The sequence below is a fragment of the Thunnus maccoyii genome, chromosome 1 (assembly GCF_910596095.1).
Source record: "Thunnus maccoyii chromosome 1, fThuMac1.1, whole genome shotgun sequence".
Lineage (NCBI taxonomy): Eukaryota > Metazoa > Chordata > Actinopteri > Scombriformes > Scombridae > Thunnus > Thunnus maccoyii.
The window spans coordinates 11,818,222-11,840,463 of NC_056533.1; the positions used below are offsets into that span (position 1 = coordinate 11,818,222).

At 43.2% G+C, this 22,242-nt stretch overlaps 1 protein-coding gene across 4 annotated transcripts in view; it reads left to right on the forward strand.

Moving 5' to 3' along the window:
* Positions 1-21,038, forward strand: part of fto (FTO alpha-ketoglutarate dependent dioxygenase) — a 121,284-nt gene extending 100,246 nt beyond the window's left edge. Inside the window, exons 9-10 of one of the 4 annotated variants that reach the window (XM_042406639.1) lie at positions 18,584-18,724; positions 19,193-19,466. In XM_042406639.1, coding sequence (XP_042262573.1) covers positions 18,584-18,724; positions 19,193-19,232 — 181 coding nt within the window. In that variant the 3' untranslated portion in view covers positions 19,233-19,466. Of the gene's footprint in view, positions 1-8,631; positions 8,719-13,957; positions 14,061-18,583; positions 18,725-19,192; positions 19,467-19,525 lie in introns of those variants that run through there. The other 3 variants (XM_042406656.1, XM_042406666.1, XM_042406647.1) reach the window with 3 other exon arrangements.
* The last annotated feature ends 1,204 nt before the right edge of the window (positions 21,039-22,242 follow it).

Here is a 22,242-nt window from a genome sequence, read left to right on the forward strand (position 1 = left end):
TAATCATACTATTGCGTCGGTCTGCATAGCTGTGCCTTTGATCATGTATATTAGAGCCGACGTGTTTACTTTTGTAAACACACAGACACACGCAGAATAAATGAGTACATCAGCACACTTTTATCCAGGTCTACAGCTGCATGCACACATGGACACACACACACACACACACACACCTGGACACTTTGTGGCTTGATTCGGTAAAGATCCCAAAAGAGTCAGAGTATACATAAAAGCAGGCCAGGCGGTGAAGGCAGGCTGTGTAGCGGACCAGTGCTTCCATCGATCTGAGAGGGTTCATTAGGTAAGTGCTGACATCACAGATTGATGTCTCTTTAAACCAGTGCCTGCCGAGGAGCTGACAAGGAAAATCAGCACTATTGACTCCCTTAGTGGTATTTGTGTGTATGTGTGTGCGTGTGTGATTGTTTGGCTTTGCAAGCATATCAGTGCGTGCCCATACACGCTTACATATTTGAGTACATCAACGTCAGTGTGCACATGTGTTCCAATAAAATGAATGTGTTTACTATCATTTGGCATACTGGTGTGTCTGTTTGTGTGTGTGTGTGTGTGTGTGCGTGCGTTTCCCTAGGCGCCACACTAAATACCCTTGTCTGTGATGGGCTCCTCAGGTGTAGGTGTTCACTAATGTTGCTAGTTATACACTCAGCCATGCGGCTAAGGAGCCTGTCAGCCTGTTTCTGCCTTTACGCCGCCATCCATCCATCCATCCATCCACCGTCACAGAGTAGGGAAGAGATGGAGTGGAAAATGGAGATGAAGAGTAAAGGAAAGAACATAGGATGGAGGAGTTGCAGAGGTGATGGACTATCTATATTTCATCAGCACATTTAGAAACTTAGGGTGATTATGTTGTGCAAGTTTCTTACTAATTTGTAATCCTCAGAAAGTCTTGACATGGAGCTGGTTACATTTCATATGAGGCCCTCATAGCTGTTTAGTCGAAATTTAGGAATTTGATTTTTTTTTTTTTTTAATTCATATCATGGAAAAAAAGACTTAAAGTTGTCCCTCTGTATGACCCCAGTCCCCTCATCCTGTACTTGTCGATTGATTTGAGATGTCGTTTGTATTTGATGTGTTTCTCTAATTAAGATCAGGGCGGAATCATTGGCATTGAGCAGCTCCACACTCCCATCGATTGGAGCGAGGAGGGAGCCGGTGTCTGTGAGGATAGTGTGGACAGGAGTGACAGGAATCAAACTGGTGGTGGCCACAGCTATGCCTCACCAAGTAAAACCTCCAGTGTATGTGTATTATGTTTTTATACATATCATGGAGCAGGTGAACAGCAGCAGACAGCAGAGATCACTGCATTTGGTTTTTCAAATATAACCCCGGTGACCTTCTTGTTATAGCAGCATTTCTGAGAGCACAAGGTTGTTAAGATCATCAATTTCCTATTTTCATGTTGCAGCTGCAATAAGCATTTTTTTTTGCTGCTGCTGGTCTGCATCTATTGTAATCTATAACAAAGTATTCAATACTTTGTGATAAATTTTAACAGAGGGTGCTGACAGCTGGAAATCAACAGCACTTATTTAACAGTGTTACATTCTGATGGTAATGCAATAAACATTAACTCCTCTAAACACCACAGCACCACATCCTGCCGCTTTAAATGAGCCATTGATCAGCTCCTTTGGAACATGAACAGAGTGTCTTCATGTCCAGTGGAAATGTCTTTAAACGATCTGTAGTCTAGGAGAGACAAAGACCAATTGACTTATCTGGCTTTAATATATCAATACTCTCAAGATGCTGGATTTTCACAAATAAGAAAAAGTAAAACTGTTTGGAAAGTTTCCCTGTACTTTATTTTAGCCTGAGCTGAGCATAATGCAAAGTAAGTGTTTGGATTGTGGAATGTGTAGAACCGAAGGCATGAATCCCTTCCAGGCCGTCACCACCAGAGGCACATCCCCATTGGCTGCCTCCAGGAGATTAAAGAGAATAATTGCCAGCTGATTGGCTGTTTAATTTTTCATGGACCTTTGATGCACAGGGTGTTTGTATTACCTTTATCAGCAGGCATAATAATGGGATAGAGTTTGACACACTTAAGTAAAACAGGCTTTTTCACTTAGTAGAGGAGCCTCTACTTTTCTTCTCTGCAGAAACGAACAGAATAGACTGCAGTGGAGTGTTGGTATCTGTCCAATGCTGCACTTGAAGAGTTTAGCTGCCAAGTGCAACTGTTTACCTGTTTAAGGGACATTTAACTGCATTATTAAATGAATTTGCTCTAAAATTAAGTTTTAATTTAATTTTTGTGAATGTTATTCTAAACTTGTCAATTTTTTGTGACGTTTTCGGATTGGATTTAAGTTTAAGTAATTGTTTGTAATATTATATTATTATATATTATATTTTTGTTTCTCAATATGTTTAAATGAAGTGGAAAAAAGCCTTTCAGTGAATTAAGTCTAATACAGCATTACCAAAAATTTAAGCCACAAAATATACCATTTCACTGAGCTAGCACACAAACTGCTAAAGTAGTTGTCTCTACAAAAATGGAATATTTTAAGTAAGGTAGTGTGCACTGCTGTTGTATTTCATTGTACAGACACTTCTGTTTTTCTTGTCACTTATTGTATGTATACGGTAGGTGCATATTTGAAAGGAACTGATTTTATCCTCACACAGTATGTTTAATTTCTAATGTCGGGAATCCTCTGGACTCAGCTGCAGCATAAACTGTGTTTTAGCACCTCTCTTAAATCAGTATAAAAGTATATGAAAGCTAGTTGTGCCAGAGCCTCTGAGATCAGGGACAGCTGCAGTTGACAGTCCCATGTTCATACCTCTGCCTGGTGACACTAATCTCTTCCTGTAGGTGACCTACCTCCCCATTCCCAATCTGTCTGTGTGTTTAGGTGTGTGTGTGTGTGTGTTGTGTGATGGTTGCAGCGCATGTCTCCTCTGCGGTTCCGCTTCGGAGGTCCTGGAACGGTGAGCTTCTCATGGTTGTCACTTTGAGGTGGGAGAGCAATCATTTCCTTGGACAACAGTCCCATCCTCATCCCTGCTTCCCGCCTGCTCGGATTAGTTCCTCTCACTGAGAAAATTTGCATCCAAAATATTTTCTCCTTATTTATTTTTTCTCTATTTTTTCCTGTTTTCTTTTCTTTACATTGTCTACCATCTGTGTCTCTTTTTCTCTGCCCTTCTCTGTTTCCTCCCTCCTTGTTTTCCCCCGGACACTGTAGAGCATTTTATTACAATTGTCAGAAAGAGTAACAATTCTATTGTGGGGTGATTACGACAGGGTGTTTTACCCACAGATCACCAGAGCAATTAAAATCTGTAAATAAGGCTACCCATGATGCCTCAGTCCAAACAATGGGGTCCCGTAGGAAGTGTTTGTTTGAAGGAGAACTGTGGAAGAGAGAGTTTCTCTCTCTTTGACTCTCTCTCTCTCTCACTCTCTCTCTCATTAATTAGGAGACGCTCCTTCAACCCGACACGGCTGTGTCGATGGGCAGCTTTGCACAATCGCAGTGACACATATTTCAGACACAAGATGAAGTTGTTTACTTTTGTGTAAGACCTCGCATTACGCCACTGCACTTTGTTTTGCAGCATGGAAAAGATAATGCAGGCCTAATTGTGCCAGCTACAGCTGTTAGTAAGAGGGAAGAGAGAGAGGCCTGCGCCAGCTACTGTGAGGGGGGAGTCAAGCCGGCAAGTAGACATGCATGAATATGACAACACGTACAACAAAATGTGACACTTGGAGTTTGAATTTGACAAAAGTATAGATTTATAGGGAATGAGGTAAGCAATAGAGAAGTTGTTATGGGAACATCTGCAAAGAGGATATTGTTGGGTGTCCTGCTTGAACACTTATTATTTGCAGAAATCTGGTGCCATACTAATATTGGAAAAATATTTCTGAGTGCACTGATCGTGGTCGTGGACCCTTTTCTCCTGGCTAATCTTTTGGCCTGCTTTTCTTCTAGTTCCTTGGCTTGGCAGTGTATCACTTCTGTACCTGGCACCAGAAGACAATCCTGCCAGATAACCAAGACAATGCTGCCAGATAATGTCATATTCCTTGAATGAACAGCTTAATTAGGGCTTAAGCTAAGTGTTAGCACAGAGAGCTAGTGCCGTTCTGTCTTAGTCTCATAACTCGGGGTTGCCATTTTCTACCTGGTTTACAGTAGTTCACAAAGTGATGCAAGCACCTTGAATGCCTCAACTACTTTTTAATGTTTCTTTTTCTTTGTAGAGACAAAAGGGCTCTTTGTAGTTTCGTGGGAAGACATGTGGAACATGTCATGTATTTGGTGTCAGGATATGCGCGTACCGCTTCCGCAACCACCCCCGCCCCGCTTCATAAATTACTCACGAGTGGAGTTTGGGCAGGTTGGAGCAAAGGAACCAGACAGATAGAAGGAGGGACCGTGGGAGTGCTGCAGCTCGACACAGTACTGCGATGATGCCAGGCTCCATGGGCCTCACCAGAGGCTATATGCCTTACCAAGATCCTGTTTACAGTCAGCCAAAGAAGCTGCCAGCCACCCATTTCCATAATGTTGCCTGCGGTCCTCTGCGGAAACTAATTTCTCTCTGCCGGAGATGCACCATGATGCTGCCTGCTCTGTACCTCTCTCACTTTGCATTCTCTGTCTTGTGTTTCTCTCTTTTGTTTCCATCTGTTTTCCTCCCATCTCATCTTTCCATCACTTCTTGTTCGCTGCGTCTCTTCTTTTTCTATCTCCCTCTACACTCGTCTTTCCTTGGCTTTCTTCCAGCCCTAACCATTGAATTCTGTTCTTTCCTGTTAATTCAAATCAGTGATTGTTGCCAGTATTCCAGGAACATGTTGCCACTCAAGGGGTAGCAAGCCGAATTAGATTGTGGGCATAATAACGAGATGTCTCATGGTAGTGCTTACAAGGTGCACTCAGTATATAGGTCAGTATATAAGATGTATAAACAGATTGGTTTGTGTGGTTATATTTTAATGTGTGTGGAGACTGGGGTTGCTTATACTCTACTGTAGCCTTACCATTGGGATAGTGTGAATGTGTGTATTTGTGTGTCTTTCTTTTATCAGAAGTATAGTTGATATAGTCTTGTGTGCGCCTGAGTGTGTATGCTTATCACGCATGTGTATGTGTACACCTCTTTATTCAAATGTATATGCAGTTTGCGTATCTCTGCTCATTGGTATGCAGATATTAATTTAATGGCATGTGTGTGAGGTAATTCTGCTTATTTTACATCCATGTCAATGTTCGCATGCCGTCTTCCATGCACGTGCGTGTCAGCGTGCCATGTCCACTCTACTGTGTATTTGTGGTCATGTTTCCACACTCAAACACATCTCTGCGTGAGCCTGCCATCTTCAGCTCTTTTCCCTTGTTCTTTTATGTCATATGTTTGTGCGGATTTTTTTTTCTGCTTCAGCCACTTGTGTAGTTGCCGTGTTCCTGTGCCTGTACATCAGTGAGCATCTGCTCTTTCAACAAGGTCCCCATGGCCTCAAATGTCAGAGCAAGCAGCTGCCAGACAAGTGCATTGTGCAGCAGGCTTTTGTTTCGCCTCCTCCTCCCATCCCTCCACTTCTTGTCCTGTGATGTTAACTGTGATTGAAAGTAAGTAAGCAGCAGCTGAGTGGAGGACAGATGAGGGGAAGGGCCTGTGCTCTTTAGAGAACTGAATTCCTGCAGTTTGGAGGAGCCCTGCTTTTACTGTTGCACAGGGCCGGACTGTTCTCCAGGGCTTTTGGGTCAGGTGGGGGGATGGAGGTGTTCTGTTGTGCATTAGGTACGGCTTCCTCTGCCCTCTTGTTTGAAAGACCACTTCAAACTGGGAGCCATTTGTAGCTTGTCCATATTGTGGTCCACGTACTTTAAGGTATCAGGGGACAAACAGTGTGTGCACGTGTGTAATATGTGTCTCAGTGTGTGTGTGTACATGCACATGTGAATTTGCTTGTGTATGCTCTTATATTCCTTTTTTTAGTCTTCACCTGCAGCGTAACATTATGTGGATCCCCTGTTGCACTTCATAGTATAGATGGTGCTACAAGATGTCACAGCACGCCTGTATCAGAGAATATGTGGCCCATTATGCACACGAGTGTGTGTGTGTGTGTGTGTGTGTATGAGAGAGAGAGATGCAGGATGGGATGGGAGCACTGAGGCAGAAGAGATGGAGGGTGAAGAGACAGGCAGGTACCCCCCAGGAGGGGCCCGGGGGGCAGCGGGCCAGGGGTAGCCCCTCCAGCTCCCCCCCAGCACACTCTGCTCTGCTCTTAGACACTACTATTGATTTGTCCAGCAGATAAGACCACAGGTTAGCTGCTCTGCTAAGTACTGCTCTTTTCACCTCCCTTTGCCTGCAAACAAAGGCTGGACGCAGGCTCCATTTGATGTCAGGTGACGTTTCCTTGGCATTACTTTTTCTAGCCAAACAACACACCCTACCTGTACCTTTCCTCACTGGCACAAAGCATGTATGAACCATCAGGGGGCACTATTAGACTCGCTCTCACCCTATAAAGGGCCCAACCCAAACCTGGCATAGTTTTCCGTTGTCTTCTCCTGAGGCTATAGGAAGCCAAGAGTTCACAGCTTTGGCAGGTCTACAAGCTGTGAGAAAAGGCACTTTAGGTGTCAATCAATCCTCCGCCTTCATCTCAGGATCCCAGAAAGTAGAAATTCTGTGTTAATTCAAGCCTAAAGTAGATGAGTCCAAACAGCAGCTTGAAATTTTGCCTGTACTTTGCTATATGTGATTAACATGTGTAGTGAAGTGTAAAGTTTGAACCTGACAGATATAGACAGAAGCCGAGGCAACTCTTGATCAGCTTACGACAGTTCACCTCGTTGCCAAGCTCTTATGTGATTGGAAGTCAGTCGGCAGTACCTCTGTGCTCACTGACAGATGGATGAATCAAGTCTTCAAAAGGCCTCATCGGTGACACATTAACATGAGCCAAGCTTCCTGGAGGACTCTGAATTCTGAGCTGTCACAGGTGGCAGATGAGATAAAGCTACTATGCTGCTCTGCTTGTTTCGTAACATAACCCGAGTCATCTTGAGAAGAAAATTGGCACCTGCTTGACATCTATTAAAAAGCAGTTTCAGAGATGTAAAGGAGGGTTGTTGTAACATGTCTTGTATTTTTAATTAAAGCAACCTCCTCTGAGTCATCATCAGCCTTTCATGTGTCCGAAGTCAGAACAGGTGTGAAGGTAATACAATGAACAGTGAAAGAAGAAACACCACAAGGGTGTGGACGTTATACAACTTCCCACGCTTTAATTGCGAGCTAGTATGTCCTTACAAGACACTGCAACATAATTTATCATTGTTAATTAGGAAACTTTAGTGTAGGACAGTGTAATACCAGCTTGTCATATTGTTTGCTTTTCTTCTTGCACATAGTTGCAAGTCATTTATCATGGCAGAGAGCCAGACTTGTTACTGTAAGTTAAACTGGTCCTCCCTCAGATGAGAAATAGAGGCTATTACCAGCAATGCCAGCCATAATTAACAAATTGTTTTCCAAGCTGAAGACTACCTACGAAATTTGACTGAATAGAACAGACATCTTCAAAGATATCAATATTTTTGAATGCTCAGGAGTTTTAAAAAATCCAGTGGTCCTTATTTCCACCATAACTTTATAAAAACTTAAATGGCAGTCACCAGTGTTTTCCATAAGATTGCAATCGTATATGAAGAAATATTTAGGTGCAAATGGAATCACAGCAGTGAAGAGATTTACAAGAAAAACACATGGATGTGTGGAATGCTCTAATGTTGATTATGTCATGTGAATGTTAATGTTATAAGTTTATAATAGTATTAGAAATAATAGTTGAGAAAGTAAATGTGCAGCTGCAGAATTGCTAATTGTCATTTTTATACTTGCAATGAAGTAGACTACTTCTTGTTGCATGTTCATCATAGCTTTAATTCCATTGAGCAGCATTTTTCACATGAGTATCCGCAGCATTGCCCAAGTGCATCTATCAAAAACAACAGAATTATAAATATGACAGAGGGACGGTTCTTAAAAGGATAGAAAAGAAGTGAGATAATAAACATATAGAGCTACAGCATATTGGCATATACTATGAAATGCATGCAACCTTACTGTATATATGTATATACCCTTTTTCATGAGATGCTTATGTTATTCTCCCACTTGTGAAGAAATGTATGGATTGGCAAATCTATGGTAAACTGAGGTGCTGCCAGCCGCATAAATTAACAAGGAAGACACCTTTGACTCAAAAACCAAGCACTCCTGGTATATCCCAACCTTCCACCCCTTGCCCAGCTCACAGGCAACCTTAGCTTTAGCTGTTTTGCTAGCTACCAATACCACTTACCTGCGACATGAACGGGGAGGACAGGAACTAATTGCTGGGACAAATGTTCCCGACTGCGGGGTTTGCAGTTGTCTGGGCCTGGTCCAGGCCCTGTTTATCTCAACCTCTGTTGGCAGTCATACACACACCACACATGCTATGCTCTGATTTAACCAGAGGCAAAGCTCCCGTCTGCCCCCACTATCTCTCATCAAAGATTCATAAAGGCAAGGTTCTCAATGATTTTCTGTCTCTTTCCCTATTCACAGCTTGTTGTCCTCACCCTCCCAGTCTCCTGCCAGTCAGACAGCGGAAGTCAGGCGGAATTACAGCTGAAGTGGCCACTGGCTTCCAGGGTGTGTGCATGCTTGTGTTTGTGTATTTTTGAGGTGTGTGTTCTTGCCCTGGTGTGATGGTGTAGGGAGACACAGGGCTAAGGACGTGGGCAATAGGGCAAGGGGACGGATGGACAGCGACATGTTGATTTTGTTCTAAAAATGTTAGGAGCCCCCATCAAGGGGAAGCACTTATACTCCTCCTGCTCCTCTCTTCCCCTCATGCACTCCTTCCGCTGCTCTTTGTCTTCCGCCCCCAACCCCTGAGCCCTGTGCATTGTGGCAGCTTCCACACTGGCTCTAAAACTAGCTCATTCAGAGCCCCAGTCACCATGCCCAGGGCACACCATCTGTAGCCCTCTGAGTCCTTCCGTGTGTGTGTGTGTGTGACTATGTAAGTGTGTGTTTACCTCCTTATTTATGTGTGTGTCCGTTTGCGTGCAAGCTAACAAGCACGGGTGTGTGTGTGTATGTGTGTGTCTGTGAACCCAAACCACCGTGCCTCAGCCTGTTAGTCTTGCTACTTACCAGGCTTAGCCAGATGAGGGCCACTCAGCCCGGATCTAATTCCTTCGACTCTAGCAGCACTTCACTCCCGGCTCTTTTTGCCTCTCAAGTGAGCATCTGTGACCTTGGCTGACATCAGAGGGGGTTAAACTGTGGACTTGGAGATGTGGCCACAGCGACTGAGTTTTAAGCTAGTTTTTGGATCGGAGCTTCTGCACAGCCATCTGGGCTTCTACGGGGCTCAGAAAGAGGTTATCCCTCTCTTACTCCTCACAGCTGACCTCGGATCAGCAGGGACGGCAGAGAACAGAACTTAGAAAGGAGTATTCTCGCTGGGATAGGTAGTGCAGAGCAAGGATGTTTGTAGAATGGAAAAATCATTAAGAGAGGAAGCTAACGAACAGAGTTGATCTCCGTTACCACTTCAGCTGTAATCCCTCTGCTTTTATTGTGCTGAGCTTTGCATGTGGCTTTTGTCTTATTCTTGTCCTTTGTGGCAAACAAGTTAAGCCTGCGCCACCTTTTACTTCAACTTTTTTTTTTTTTAAACTTTGCAAAACATTTAACACCGCCCTATACTTTTCTCACATCAGTATCAACATGAACAATGCCCCTGCCTAGACAATGGGTTCTATGAAACACAGTGTTCAGTTATGCTGGTATTACGGTTATTGCATCAAATCTTGATATTGTCACTACAAACAGAAGATTATTAAGTACCTGTTAGACCACAAACAGCCTTCTTTCAACACCCAGAACAACTTTGAATGAGTGATTTACACACGCGTCAACTCATCTTCACAAGCAGGTACATATGTACTGACACACACACCCACACACACCATTATACTGCGTTCTCTGGCTCACTGTGTGCACTCTTTGCATCCTGTTTGGTGCTGCGCCTCAGGGCCTAGCCTGGCTGCTCTTCCAAACAAATTGCTGGCTGTTCACAGCGTTTTAAATGCCGAGGCCCTTTAATTACACTATTTACTTAATAGGGTGAAACAAAACTCGTGTTCACGCAGCAGGAGCACCAGGTGATGCAGAAGTTCAAACACCTGGCGGAAAGCACTTTTCTGGCATGGATGCACAGCATACACATATGTATGCATGAATGCACACACATACTATGTTACAAATACTTTGCAGTCGGCCTCTCTTAGGTTTGCATAAGAAACTTTGCTGAGTTTAGGACGTTTTCTTTTGTTTGTTTACTGGGGAAAAAAGCAACAAAACAAATGTATCTGGGAAAGTACGGCCCATAAGTTACTATATACCCAGCCTGACATTTTCAGAATGAGTTCATCCTGTACTGTAAATAGAATGAGTAATGATAGTTTTAGTTGTTGACTTATTACAAATGCCCATGTGGGAATGTGAACATCTTACACTCTCTGACACTCCTTTGTTTATCCGTTCAAAGGTTAACTAAAAAAAGAAACCAGCTGAAATTAGACTAAAGGATAATCACAATTTGCCCATTGGATTTGACTATTTCATGTTTGCTGTCTGAAGGTGCAGAATGTTGCCTGATGGTGGCAGTTTTACAAGTGTGAAAGTTTAAAATTTAGTGGTGCATGCTTTTAACCAGTATACACATGGGTGATTTTTGAAACACATATTTCTAAATTACGTCTTTTTATTTCTATCTACATCATTCGTTTACATGATTTAAATGACAAATAAGTCTTTAATTAATACTGTATGTGATTAAATGTCCTGTTTGCTCTTTGTTTTTACAAGAACGTCTTGTCTGTGTTGATGGCCGTGTTATAGCCTACGCCTAGACCTGTCCAATTTATGAGGTTTAAGATTTATGATATTGCTGTAGGGCGTGTTTACAATCGCTGCTTTGCTGAGCCTATCATGTGATCTCATCGTGACAAACAATGCCAACAATGAGGTGAGTTTTGTTCACAAGTTGAACAAAATCTCACGTTTATTCATAGGATGGCATAACAGTGCTTTTTCCCTGCTCGTTTGTTTCCGTGCTTTGCTTAAGGGAACAGCAAATTCAACGTCTCATTTTTTCTCTTGTAAAACTGTTTAACATACATATTTCTGAAACCTAATATCTGTTGTGCAACAGTTTAAAGCTTCTATCTCACAGTTTAGCTTTACACAAAGGCTTCAGAACTTAACACCATGTCCCCTGGAGCAAGAAGGATGACTTGTAACTAGGCAATTGAAGTTACAATAGACTATAATTAGCTGGGCCAGCTTGACCCTGCCATTGTCACCTGAAGACAGGTGGGAATTGTGCCCATGTTGGATCGACCTTATCGTGTGACTGGGGTCAGGTGCCGTCCAATGGCTCGGCTGTATAGCTGTCGAGGCAAGTCTCATCCATCACCAGCATTATTGCACCATTCAAATGATGCCCACAAGGCAATGACGCTTGGCCAAGAGGGAGGGGGCATGCTGTGGAAGGGAGGGATGAGAGTTAAAAATGATCGTTTTACAGGAACTCTCCCAGAACAACAAGTTTTCACAGCAACAGCGTGCCTTTGCCCTGGAAAACTAAGAGTTAGTGCTCCCAGCGCCACAGTAACCCTCTTCCTGATTCCCCAACAGCAGATTTACAGCCCTCCAACGCTGAGCTGTGAAGAAGTGCAGTCACTTGCAGGCTCGTAACCTATTTACCCTCGTCATCAAGTCCTCCTATGGCTCAATTTTTTCAGTAAACAGCGTCATCAGGAAAAACGCCAGTGTCTCTTTAAAACCAACTCTAATTAGTTTTGTATGTATATAACAAAAATGTTTCACACTGGTATTTTGCCACATGTGGCTTGTTTGGGATGATGATGGAGAGGGTTGTTGTGTTGAGCCAGGCGTCCGTCACTGCATAGTGTTGTCCTTGGGGTGTTACTGGCAGGCCCTAGAGTAAACATTTGTTTTGTTGTTTGTTGTGTGTTTTTTTTTTTACTTTTCCTTCAAGCCAGCTGCTTCTGTTGAGCTAGCCTGTAGCCTGGCACAGGTGGCTAGTAGGCCAAAAGCCGCAGTCACCCTCATTCCTCCCTATTCGGCCTGGAGCACACCACACATAAACTCTTTTTCTCTCAAATACACACATTCACTCACCAACTCTTTTTCTTTTTTTCAAACTTACACACACACTTACACAGATCCAAAGCCTAAGGGGGTGATCTGTCTCTCCACCCCTTGTCGGAAGAGTAAACGGCCAGGAGGGCCCTATCTGTTTGTCCTTTTCCTGCCTCTTTTTTTATTAGAACCTGATTGCATTTGAACAATAGTTGTCTGCTCGTAAATTTTGCGCCTGTGTTGACATTAGGCCACATTCCATCCCAGAGCCTGAGGAGGAGAAGGAGCAGGCCGGGGTGTTCGGTAATTTGTTACGCTGTTAAGCACCTAATGGACGTCCACCTGGTTTTTGAGAGCGGTAGCTGTAGTACAGGGGCTTGCCTCCTTTGCACTTCCAGACTGCAATAGTGTTTTATTGCCTCCAATTATGATGGCGTTTAGAGGCTACCTAGCTTTGTGTGTGTTTTTCAGTTACATCTGTTTCACCGTGCCTCTAGAAGGGGCAGCCAGCCAAGCCACATCAAACACTCAGGGTGTGAGGTAAGCAGCGGCTGTGCAGGTACGACGATCCTTCTCTGTGGCTGCCATAAACTCCAAGTAACTCTACATACAGTACATGGACCCAATGCAAACTTGGGTCCCTGCATTCCCGACTGGCTGGAGATGCCAGTAACGAGCCTTATTTGTTTCATGTGGTTTAATGAGCAGCCCAGACTGCAGCTGGCAAGAGGGAGACCTCACAGAGTCTGAGGAAGGGGTTGCCCCACCCCAAAGGTACCCGTGCTCCTTGACAAAATCATTGTTCCCAGCAGCAGCAGCAGCAGCAGAGCTGTGGTGGCACGTGGGGGGGAGTGTTGAACTCACCAAGCAGCACCCACCTCGTCTCCCACCCCTCCTTGCTAATGCATTTTTGCATGGTTTCCACAACCATTAATTAAAGGGAAAAAGAGTGCATCAGATGTTAGTTTTATTAGCCTAGACTCCTTAGAGGGAATCAAAATGAAAGGAACATATGTCATGTATTTGATGACGCCCCCCACCCCCCACCCCTTCTCTTTCTGTTTCTCTCTCCACAATTGCCCACCTCACACACTCACAAAGTGTACAGTCAGCAGCTGTCTGCAGACACAATAGCATTTGATTGATCCTGAGGAAACGGTTAAGACACGGCCCTGCCCACGCTTTCTGGCTGGCTGGCTGGCTGGCTGCACATTCTGCACCACTTTACATTTAATGCTGAATGTGGCAGTGGTTGGGATAATGGGAGTCGGGGATGGTGGGTGGGGATCTGAGGCGCTGGTTGGGCTTTAATGAGGACAGCCCTGAGAGTTCACAGGACCTTTGGAGTCCTGGGTGGTGTAGGCTGAGATCCCAAGCTTCACACCTCACAGGCTGGGTCTTGTTCTGAATGTGTCCGTATCATACTGCCCTCTTCATGACATCAGTAATATCTTGCACAACGCAGTAGAAAGCTAAGTATGTAGATAAATGCTACCTGTCTCTCACCTGTTATATAACTGTATGATATACAAAGACAGATGTGCTCAATTGCTCGTTTCTTACACAACATTGTATAGATACAGAATGTACATGGATAATATACTTCTTTCTTTCTCTCCTTTGGATGGGATTGCATGCCTTACCTTCAGGGGTAGGCTGATTTATGAGACACATGCCTGTTTTTTCATGACTTGTTTGATTGCATTCTCAGCTATCAGGGCACTGGGGTTGCCAAGACCATAAAAATTCACACCTGCACAGGATTGAGAGTCAGATGAAGTGCAAGCAGAGCATGAGGAAGCAGGTGATCTGAGGTATTTCGCTTCCATGATCAGTACAGGCATATAATACATCTCAAAATTGACACAGATGATTGATTGATGTTCTGCGTCATTGCTCTTTCAAACAAGCTTTATTTTGGTCCCGTGTAACAGTGTAATGCGTAGGGCATGGCACATACTTTGCAGATGATTCCTAATTTACCGTGTTCAAATTGTAAACAAGAGCTGTCTAATGAATCATTTAGCTCCTGTCTCTCTCTTTTTTATTACCATACAACAATGGACAAAATATTCAAGCAGTTGAAGCCACAAATACATAATCTATCAAGCAAAAGTTTTAGTCTTTAAGTTTTTCTGTATATCCATATAAACAGATAATAAACAATAAACAATGAACTGGTTTATAAGGTAAATTCGTAAGGTGTATTCAGTGGATTTGATACTGGTCTGGGCTGTTGTCTAAGGTACTATGCTGATATTTCATAGAGACAATACATTTTCAACATTGCACCAACAAAAAGGTCATTTGCGTGGCTCCCCCATAAAGCAAGTGAACCACATCAAGTTTAGAAAAGATGTCTGAGCCTCTTAAAATCCCTTCCAAAAAGCTTTGCATCAGCGTGCCGTGACTCCACCCATGTCCTAAGATGATGTCAAGCCGCCCGAGCTGTCTTGTCCCATGAGGTTACAAATGACCTCCTGTAGCAATAATGCAATAAGTGTTGTCTCCTATCTGCGTTCTCTGGGTTCTTTTTCACTTGGCCTGACACAATTGTGCATTTATCAGTGTAATTGCATGAGTCGGAAGCACTGATGTTGTCTATTAGGCGGATTTCCATCCTGTTAAGAGCAGAGGGCCTTTTAATGTATGGCCCTGCTTGAGTGTACTGCTACACAATTACACACCAGCCAGAGATTGAGTGAGCTGATGATGCTGATGATTGTAATGGTTGGGATGGTGGTGATGGCAGTGATGATATTGGACCACCCTGCACTCTTCTAACAAGCCTTTCAGAGAGAGACTAAGAGTGAAACAACAAAGTGAAACCGAGGTTAATCATTTTATTTACTCGTTTTTCTCTCCCTCTCTCTTCACCCTACCTCTCTCTCCCTCTCCCTTCCCTTTCTTTAACCAAGTGATGAAGCCCAGACTGTGGACCAAGGGGGAGGAAATCGATGGGGAGCGCATTACAGTAAAACGTATTGATTAGGAGACCTGCGAGCAGCGTGTTGGTCGCAGAGATGGTGGAATGATGCAATGCTTAAAGGAATTTATCCTTTGACTTTTACATTAACCTTTTATTGACTGCTTTGCCTGTCCATAATTAACACTCACTTTAGCTAAAGTGGTTAGTTTGAGCGCAAAGGGGGCTCCGGCCCTTATTGAAGCGAGGGCCGTGGAGCTCCCGCCCCAGCCGCAGTTCAAGTGCACTGTGCTGCTCGGAGGGAAATGCCTCTGTGGAATAGAGGCAATAGAATCTTAGATACCTTTCACATTAGCATACCATTTGAGTGGGGGCCTGCCAGGCTATAAGGTTTCAGGGCAAATTGAAATGAGTGATTGTATTGCCAATCTCTCTTGACCGAGCGCCAGATGGGATAGTTAGGCCCATATCTGTCTGGGGTTAATCCATTGGAACAGCCAGGACTCACAAACATATACCCTCCCTCCTCATCCCCCCACACACACCTCTTTGTCTTTGACCTTAACTTTAAGGTGGGCTGTTTTGCCATGGGAAAGTCTTTTGGTGAGCCTTGTTTGTACGCCACTGTGGCTTACACTGAATTTCTAACAAGAGCCCTGGAGAGCTTAAGGCACCTCGCTTGATATTGACTTTTTGTTTGGTTCCATTTTAGCAGTCAAGGGACGGTACTCTGTGAACAGTGGTAGATTGTGTAAAAGTGTGTGCTGAATTACCTGGACTATATTATCTTTGATAGTCTTCCAGTCTTGATATCTTTTATATCTGTGGTAAACCAGGAGCCTTCTATTTTCAAGCTAATGTTGCAAGATCCCTTGTCAGATAAATTCAGCAGCTCTGTTGAAGGTGGCTGATCAGGTTTTTACGGTATGTAGCCTTTCATTATGAGTCAGGGCAGCAGAAAAGAGGCGAGTGTTTTCTCTCATAGCCCTGCTGCATGAATACTTAATCAGACCAAATCAAAGGCCTGGGTTCCCTTGGCCTATGGTGTCCTCAAGCTGATGTCAGCAGAGCCACGCTGTGTGTGCGTGAGTGTGTGCTGTCTGGGTCAGTTAGCACTTTCTCTCTCTCTTGCACACTCTGTAGATATGTATGCCAGCCATGTCCTCCTCCTCCTCCTCCTCCTCCTCCTCCTCCTCCTCTGAAGTGGCGCTTCCTTTAATTCGCACCCTAAATAAATGATGAGAACATTTAAACACACGGCTCGTCGCAAAGCCCCAAGGTCGCCTAATCGTATTATTTATGAAGTGATGTGCTACATAATGGTACTTAGTGCATGTTAACAGATGCTATTATCAGGCCCTGATCCAGAGCGCAGAAGATATATTAGAACAGTGGATGTTAATGCTGCTCCTCACCACCATAATGCAGCAGCTCTTTAAAGGGCTAACCGCACCAAAATGCAGCACTTAGGCCGAGAGCCAGTCGAACATTAAGTGGCTCCGGTGAATATATATAACCACAAATTGTGGCAGCCGCTGGCTGTCCCCTGACAACTTTAACATCCCCTCATCTCATCCATAACCGACCCCCATATCCCTCTCTTCGTCTCTCTGTCCTCTTCATCCCCTGCTTCAGCCAGTAGCCACAAGATGGTGGTGGTCGTGTTTGTGTGTGAGGGGTTTGTTTGAGGTTTTTAGGGTGTGGATGGGGTAAAAGGATATGACTGAGTTGGGAGTATCACTGGCCTCTAGAAGGAAATTCTTCGGCCACCACTCACAAGCGCGCACACACACACTACACACACAACATACAAATGCCACCCTCCACCTCTCCCTCTTGCACCTCCAGGTCAGGGGGTCATTCTCGTCTGTCAAGAGGCAAAGGGAGGGCAGATTTACAATGACAGGCAGCGGGGCGAAACGCAGAGTCACCGCAGTAAATATTTACACTGGCGTGACAAAAGATGTGGCTAAGGTCTGTAGGGATTCCAAACACTGTAGAAATTACAACTAACCTCAGATTATTAATCATATAAAAATCATGCAGTGACATGAGAAGGCTGGATTTCTCACTGCTCTGTCAGGATTGCAACAACAGAGAGTGATGTTCTTGTGAAAGCATCCTGCTCGGTGTGTCTGTATGTGTGTAAGATGAATGGGGCATTAATCATAATAGTTTATATCATGGTGCCTCATCAGCCTGACACTCCTGCAGCTATTTATTGCATTAGAAACACTTTCCTGACTTATCACTCTCTACCCTCTCTCTCACATTCAGTTAATTCAGTTCATCGAGAAAAGTATTGGCAAAGCAAGGAAGTGCAAGACAGATAAATATCAATGATATCAATGTTGATTTCAATAAAATATCAGTATATTTAACAATAATGTGGAGGAAAAAATATTTACCCAAAAAGAAAAGAAAAATAAATCTCTCACTGTCGCCTTTGCCAATTTTCCACAAACAACATCACGTGTGCAGACACATATTATACAGACACACTTACTCTCTCACATCCTGGAGGGTCTAATTGGGTCCAGTATTATTAGGAGTCATAAAAACAAGAGGAAACACACAGGCCGACTGCCTCCTGGTCAAACACACAACACCCACTGTGTGTTTAGGGATGAGTTAACACACACACACACCCCTCTTGTTGTCAACCAGCAGCACTTACTGATTTTTGTAATGATTTCCACAGTGGAAGTTGTAGTAATTTGAAGAAACTTTTAGCTTTACTGTATATTAATTTGCATTGCTAGAATTACCAAATTCTATGAAGACGGTTCACAAAAGCAACATTGAGAAATACCGCGTGCTCATGGTTATAAAGTAGTAAACTCCAGGTGATGCAAGGTGTTCTAGAAATTAAACTGGTCAACTACAGACAAAGGGAAGCCTCTGGGCTTACTTCAGGCACTGTCGCACTGAGCCAAGGATGTAGTTAAAATGCCTTCATTGGTTAGGGCATATCAAAGTTAAAAAAATATCACCAAAAGAACACCAACTGGTTTATACCCACAGTGGGACTTCCTCAGGGTGTGGCTAGAAAGAGGAGTCAACCAGAGTGGAATGTCAAGATTCCTCATATAGACAATTAGTGGCCAGGATTACACCAGCATCAGCGTTCTCCTTTTGGTGATATTTTTTTTAACTGTGATATGCCCTAACCAATAACAGCATTTTAACTACATCTTTGGCTTGGTGTGAGTATGCCTGAAGTAGGCCCAGAGGCTTCCCTTTTCTATAGTCTACCAGGATGGTATTGTCAATGTCTCTGGCAAGTTTTGTGAGTGACCAGAGACCTTCCCTTTAACCACGTGTCCTGATGCTGATGAGAGTCTACCAGTTGGTTTTGATGAGAGGGAGGAGTTAATGGGTGCGTTTGTTTCCTGTGTCCTGTCGCCTCAGGTGCCATTCGAGTCTGGCCCAGACATTACCCCCTGAGGAGGCCCCTGTCGACCGGCCCTTCTGGGGTGTGGATGACCCCAGCATGCCACTGCCCTTTGATCTGGCTGACATCATCAACAGAGTGGAGTCACTGCTATGGAGGTGGGCGCAAGATGTTAAAGTGGAAAAAGATGTTAGAATTTTTCTTATGTACACTTTGTGTACACACATACTTATGCTTGCATTAATTCACAAGTGGTGTGTTGTTGGTGACTTTCGGAAGATATAATAGTCATTTTGTAAACAGACTGCATCCATAGCATGTTTTTATATTAGTCTCTCATACACATGCATGTATACATGTATAATCCCTTTACTGTCACATAAATTCACACACAAACATGAATACTGACATAATTACTTATAGGCCAATGTGTGAAGAGTCAAATAAGAAATGTAAACTGTATGTTGCATATTGTGTATGCCAAGCTACACATGCACAGTAGCTGGTCCAAAGCAAACTAAATGGCCACTTAGGACCAAAAGGAGCATGACACAATTAAATAAACAATTGTAGATGACTTCACTTTGTTCCAAAAGTTACATTTCATTTCAAAATCACTTTTTCAGCTTTGAGGACTTCATCAAACCTTGCTTTGGTTGGCCCTGAATTTTCATACACAGAACTCTGCCAAACCACTCGGCAAGTCATGTCACAGATTAATTACACGTACACACTACATAATATGTAATAATTCAGTGTTTATATATGAACTGTCCCATTCATTACATGTTACAAAGTGAGTTCTGTTGTGGTTTTAGCTGATCATAATTGGTGTGTAACCTGGGCCCCTCAAGGCCTCCATTAAGGTATTTCAAACACTTGTTGGTAGCAAGGCTGTGAATAGATGCCAAGATGCATTTTGATCATTGGCTTTTTCTTTTTGTTATTTCCTTGAACAGGATGTGAAGGATGGATAGAGGGAGTATGAAAGAAAAACAAGGGAAAAAAAAACCCCACCAGCTTTTCTGAATGGCCCCACATCAGGTGATGAGGACAGACCATCGAAGACAGCTCCATTTTGATCACACCAAGATTGATTTCCTTTTGATTGGGGCATCTACATTCCCCCCCTACTCCACCCTTCACCAACCCAGATGATCCCCGGCATCTCAGCCACCCCATCTTGGATTTGGCTGGAAGGAAAAACCAGACCACCACAATAGCAAGAATAGTGCTTCAGTAACATGCTAACAACGCAAGCTTAGCACCAAGCTACTAGTGTCACAACGGTCTAACAAAACATAAGTGGAACCTGCATTTCAGTGTTAGCATACATTGTGTAACTATTTATTATTTCAGTGTACTCTGTTACTTAATCTCATGTAACCCAGACATGCTTTTATCAATGGATTGACTCATTCTCAGTAGTCACAGTACAGTACATACATATATGCTTTCTACTTGTCACAGTGTTATAGTACAGTGTAGAATGGTTAGAAAAACTCACTTTGCTCTCATGATATTGCATTCTTCACTTGTGTATAGTGTAATCCCTTTTATTGTGTTCAGAAGTGGAATGAGCCTAAAGAGACCAAAGAAAGATAATGATAAGAAAGTTATGAATGTCACCCAACGGAGAACATGAAGAATATGTCGTTCAGTGTTTACGGTGTGATGGTGTGCTTGTGCCATATTGATGTGTGACAGCGTGTATGTGTGTGTTCGTATGCGTACATTTAGCCATGTGAATATACGTGTGATCAGTCGTTGGCCTGTGTGTTTGTGCATGTTCGCTCTCCCACGTGTCTACATGAAGGTGCGTGTGTATGAATGTGATAGTGTGTGTGAGCCTGTAGGCAGCCTGCCAGTTGTTTGTTCTTGAAGATGTGCATATGGAGAAACAGAGACTAGCAGCGGGGCCCCTCTGCCTCTGCTCTGATGAAAGGCAGCTCTGATAGAATGACCCGGAACACAACCGCCGTTTCTCATAAACAGCTGTTCAATCGCTTTTAATTACTCTTAAAGTGTGTAGAGCACCACATTCCCCTGTAATGCTGCGGGCCATCCGAGAGAGCGAGAGAAAGATCCGGCGCTTCTGACAAAATCCACTTTCAAAAAAGCTAAAAAGGGTGGAAAAGGGGGCCGACGTCAAAGCAGTGTAGCAGCCCTCCTCGTTTGATTTATTTCTCTATCTAGTTCATGATGAAGTAGAGACGCTGTTTACTATTAAAAATGCAGAATGCACTCCTTTTTTTACTTCTGAAGTTTTTTCCAAGATGTTAATGGTTGCCAAAAGCTGTTCTTCTTGCTTCTTCTTTTGCCGCGCCTCTGTTGTTTGTTGTTGTCAGAGAGATTTGTTTGTAGATCGGCAGTAGCATTGACTTGTTTGAATCACTCTGTGCTCCCTGCACCACAGCTTGTCTGTCTGAAGCAATAGGAATGGCAGTAAATAAAAAACAGTGTTTTATCCAACGACCTGTGTCCCTCTGTTCTCTGTGTGCTTGTGTCCATCACTTACTCAATTTCTGGTGAATAACACACAAAACATGTACAATAGTTCCGTCATACATGAATGTATAAGTGTTTAAGTAGGTTAAATGTTAATTGATTGTATTTCTCCTCATTTTTTTTTACCTGACCCTAAACCTAGTCAGTCCATGCAAGCATGCTTGTGTCTCCTTACTCTCCCACTGTGGTGGAGGTGAGTTACTGTGCTCTGGAGTACCCTTTCTCCAGAATTGTTCTCTTGATCAAGATAAATAGGACAGGAATGGACCTTTTTCGCCAGATGCCTTTTAGCTTGATGGCAAGAAAATGGACAGTAATGAACAGTATATCCATGCCAGACTGAGGTCAAATAGTGCTTATGTGTACAATAGTACTACAAATAATTCTTAATATTTTATTTGCACAATTTAATGTGCCACTGTCAGTTACAGAAATACATATAGAACTGTCAAATGCCTTCAAGTTACTATCCATTGCTCCATGGAGCAAACAACATTTGTTTTTCCACCTAGGTTAAAACAAAAGCAGATAAATAACAGATATAACTAGAAGAGTGCACTGAGTAGAGTGCAGATCTCCGCCAGGTGTGTACAATCAAGATGGTGGCAAAAATAACAAAAATAGGGATTTATTCAGATTGTATTATGCCTATCTTTAGTGGATCATAACATATTGGGTATGAAATGAATCTGCAGATGCTCCAGTTCGAGATGAGACCAAGCTTTTCTATGGATGTCAGTTTTTGAACCTTGACAAAGGCCAAAATGTGGCCTGCAACAGACTAGCCTTGATTTTAGCCTAGCAGATTGTCGGAAATGCCTTTTGCTTTGTCGCAAAAGTTTGGCACCGATTTGATCTAATGTGACAACAAGACATGATTGCTTCCCTAGCGGAAACAAGATTCCAAACTGAAGCAGTTGTTGATCACTACTACCAGCTGGTTAAGGGGAGTGAGGAGTCTGCAGTCAATAAACCAGAGCAAACAATAGCGTTATAAAATAGATTTATCAAAAACTGTGAATCACTGCAAACACGAGAGGTCATTGAGCATACAGTAATAAATGTGCACAAAAAATATTAGGCTGATGGGTCCAGTAGTATGTGAGATTAGCTGCAGACAGATACACACATGGACACACACACATAACCAAACACATGATCCCAGAGA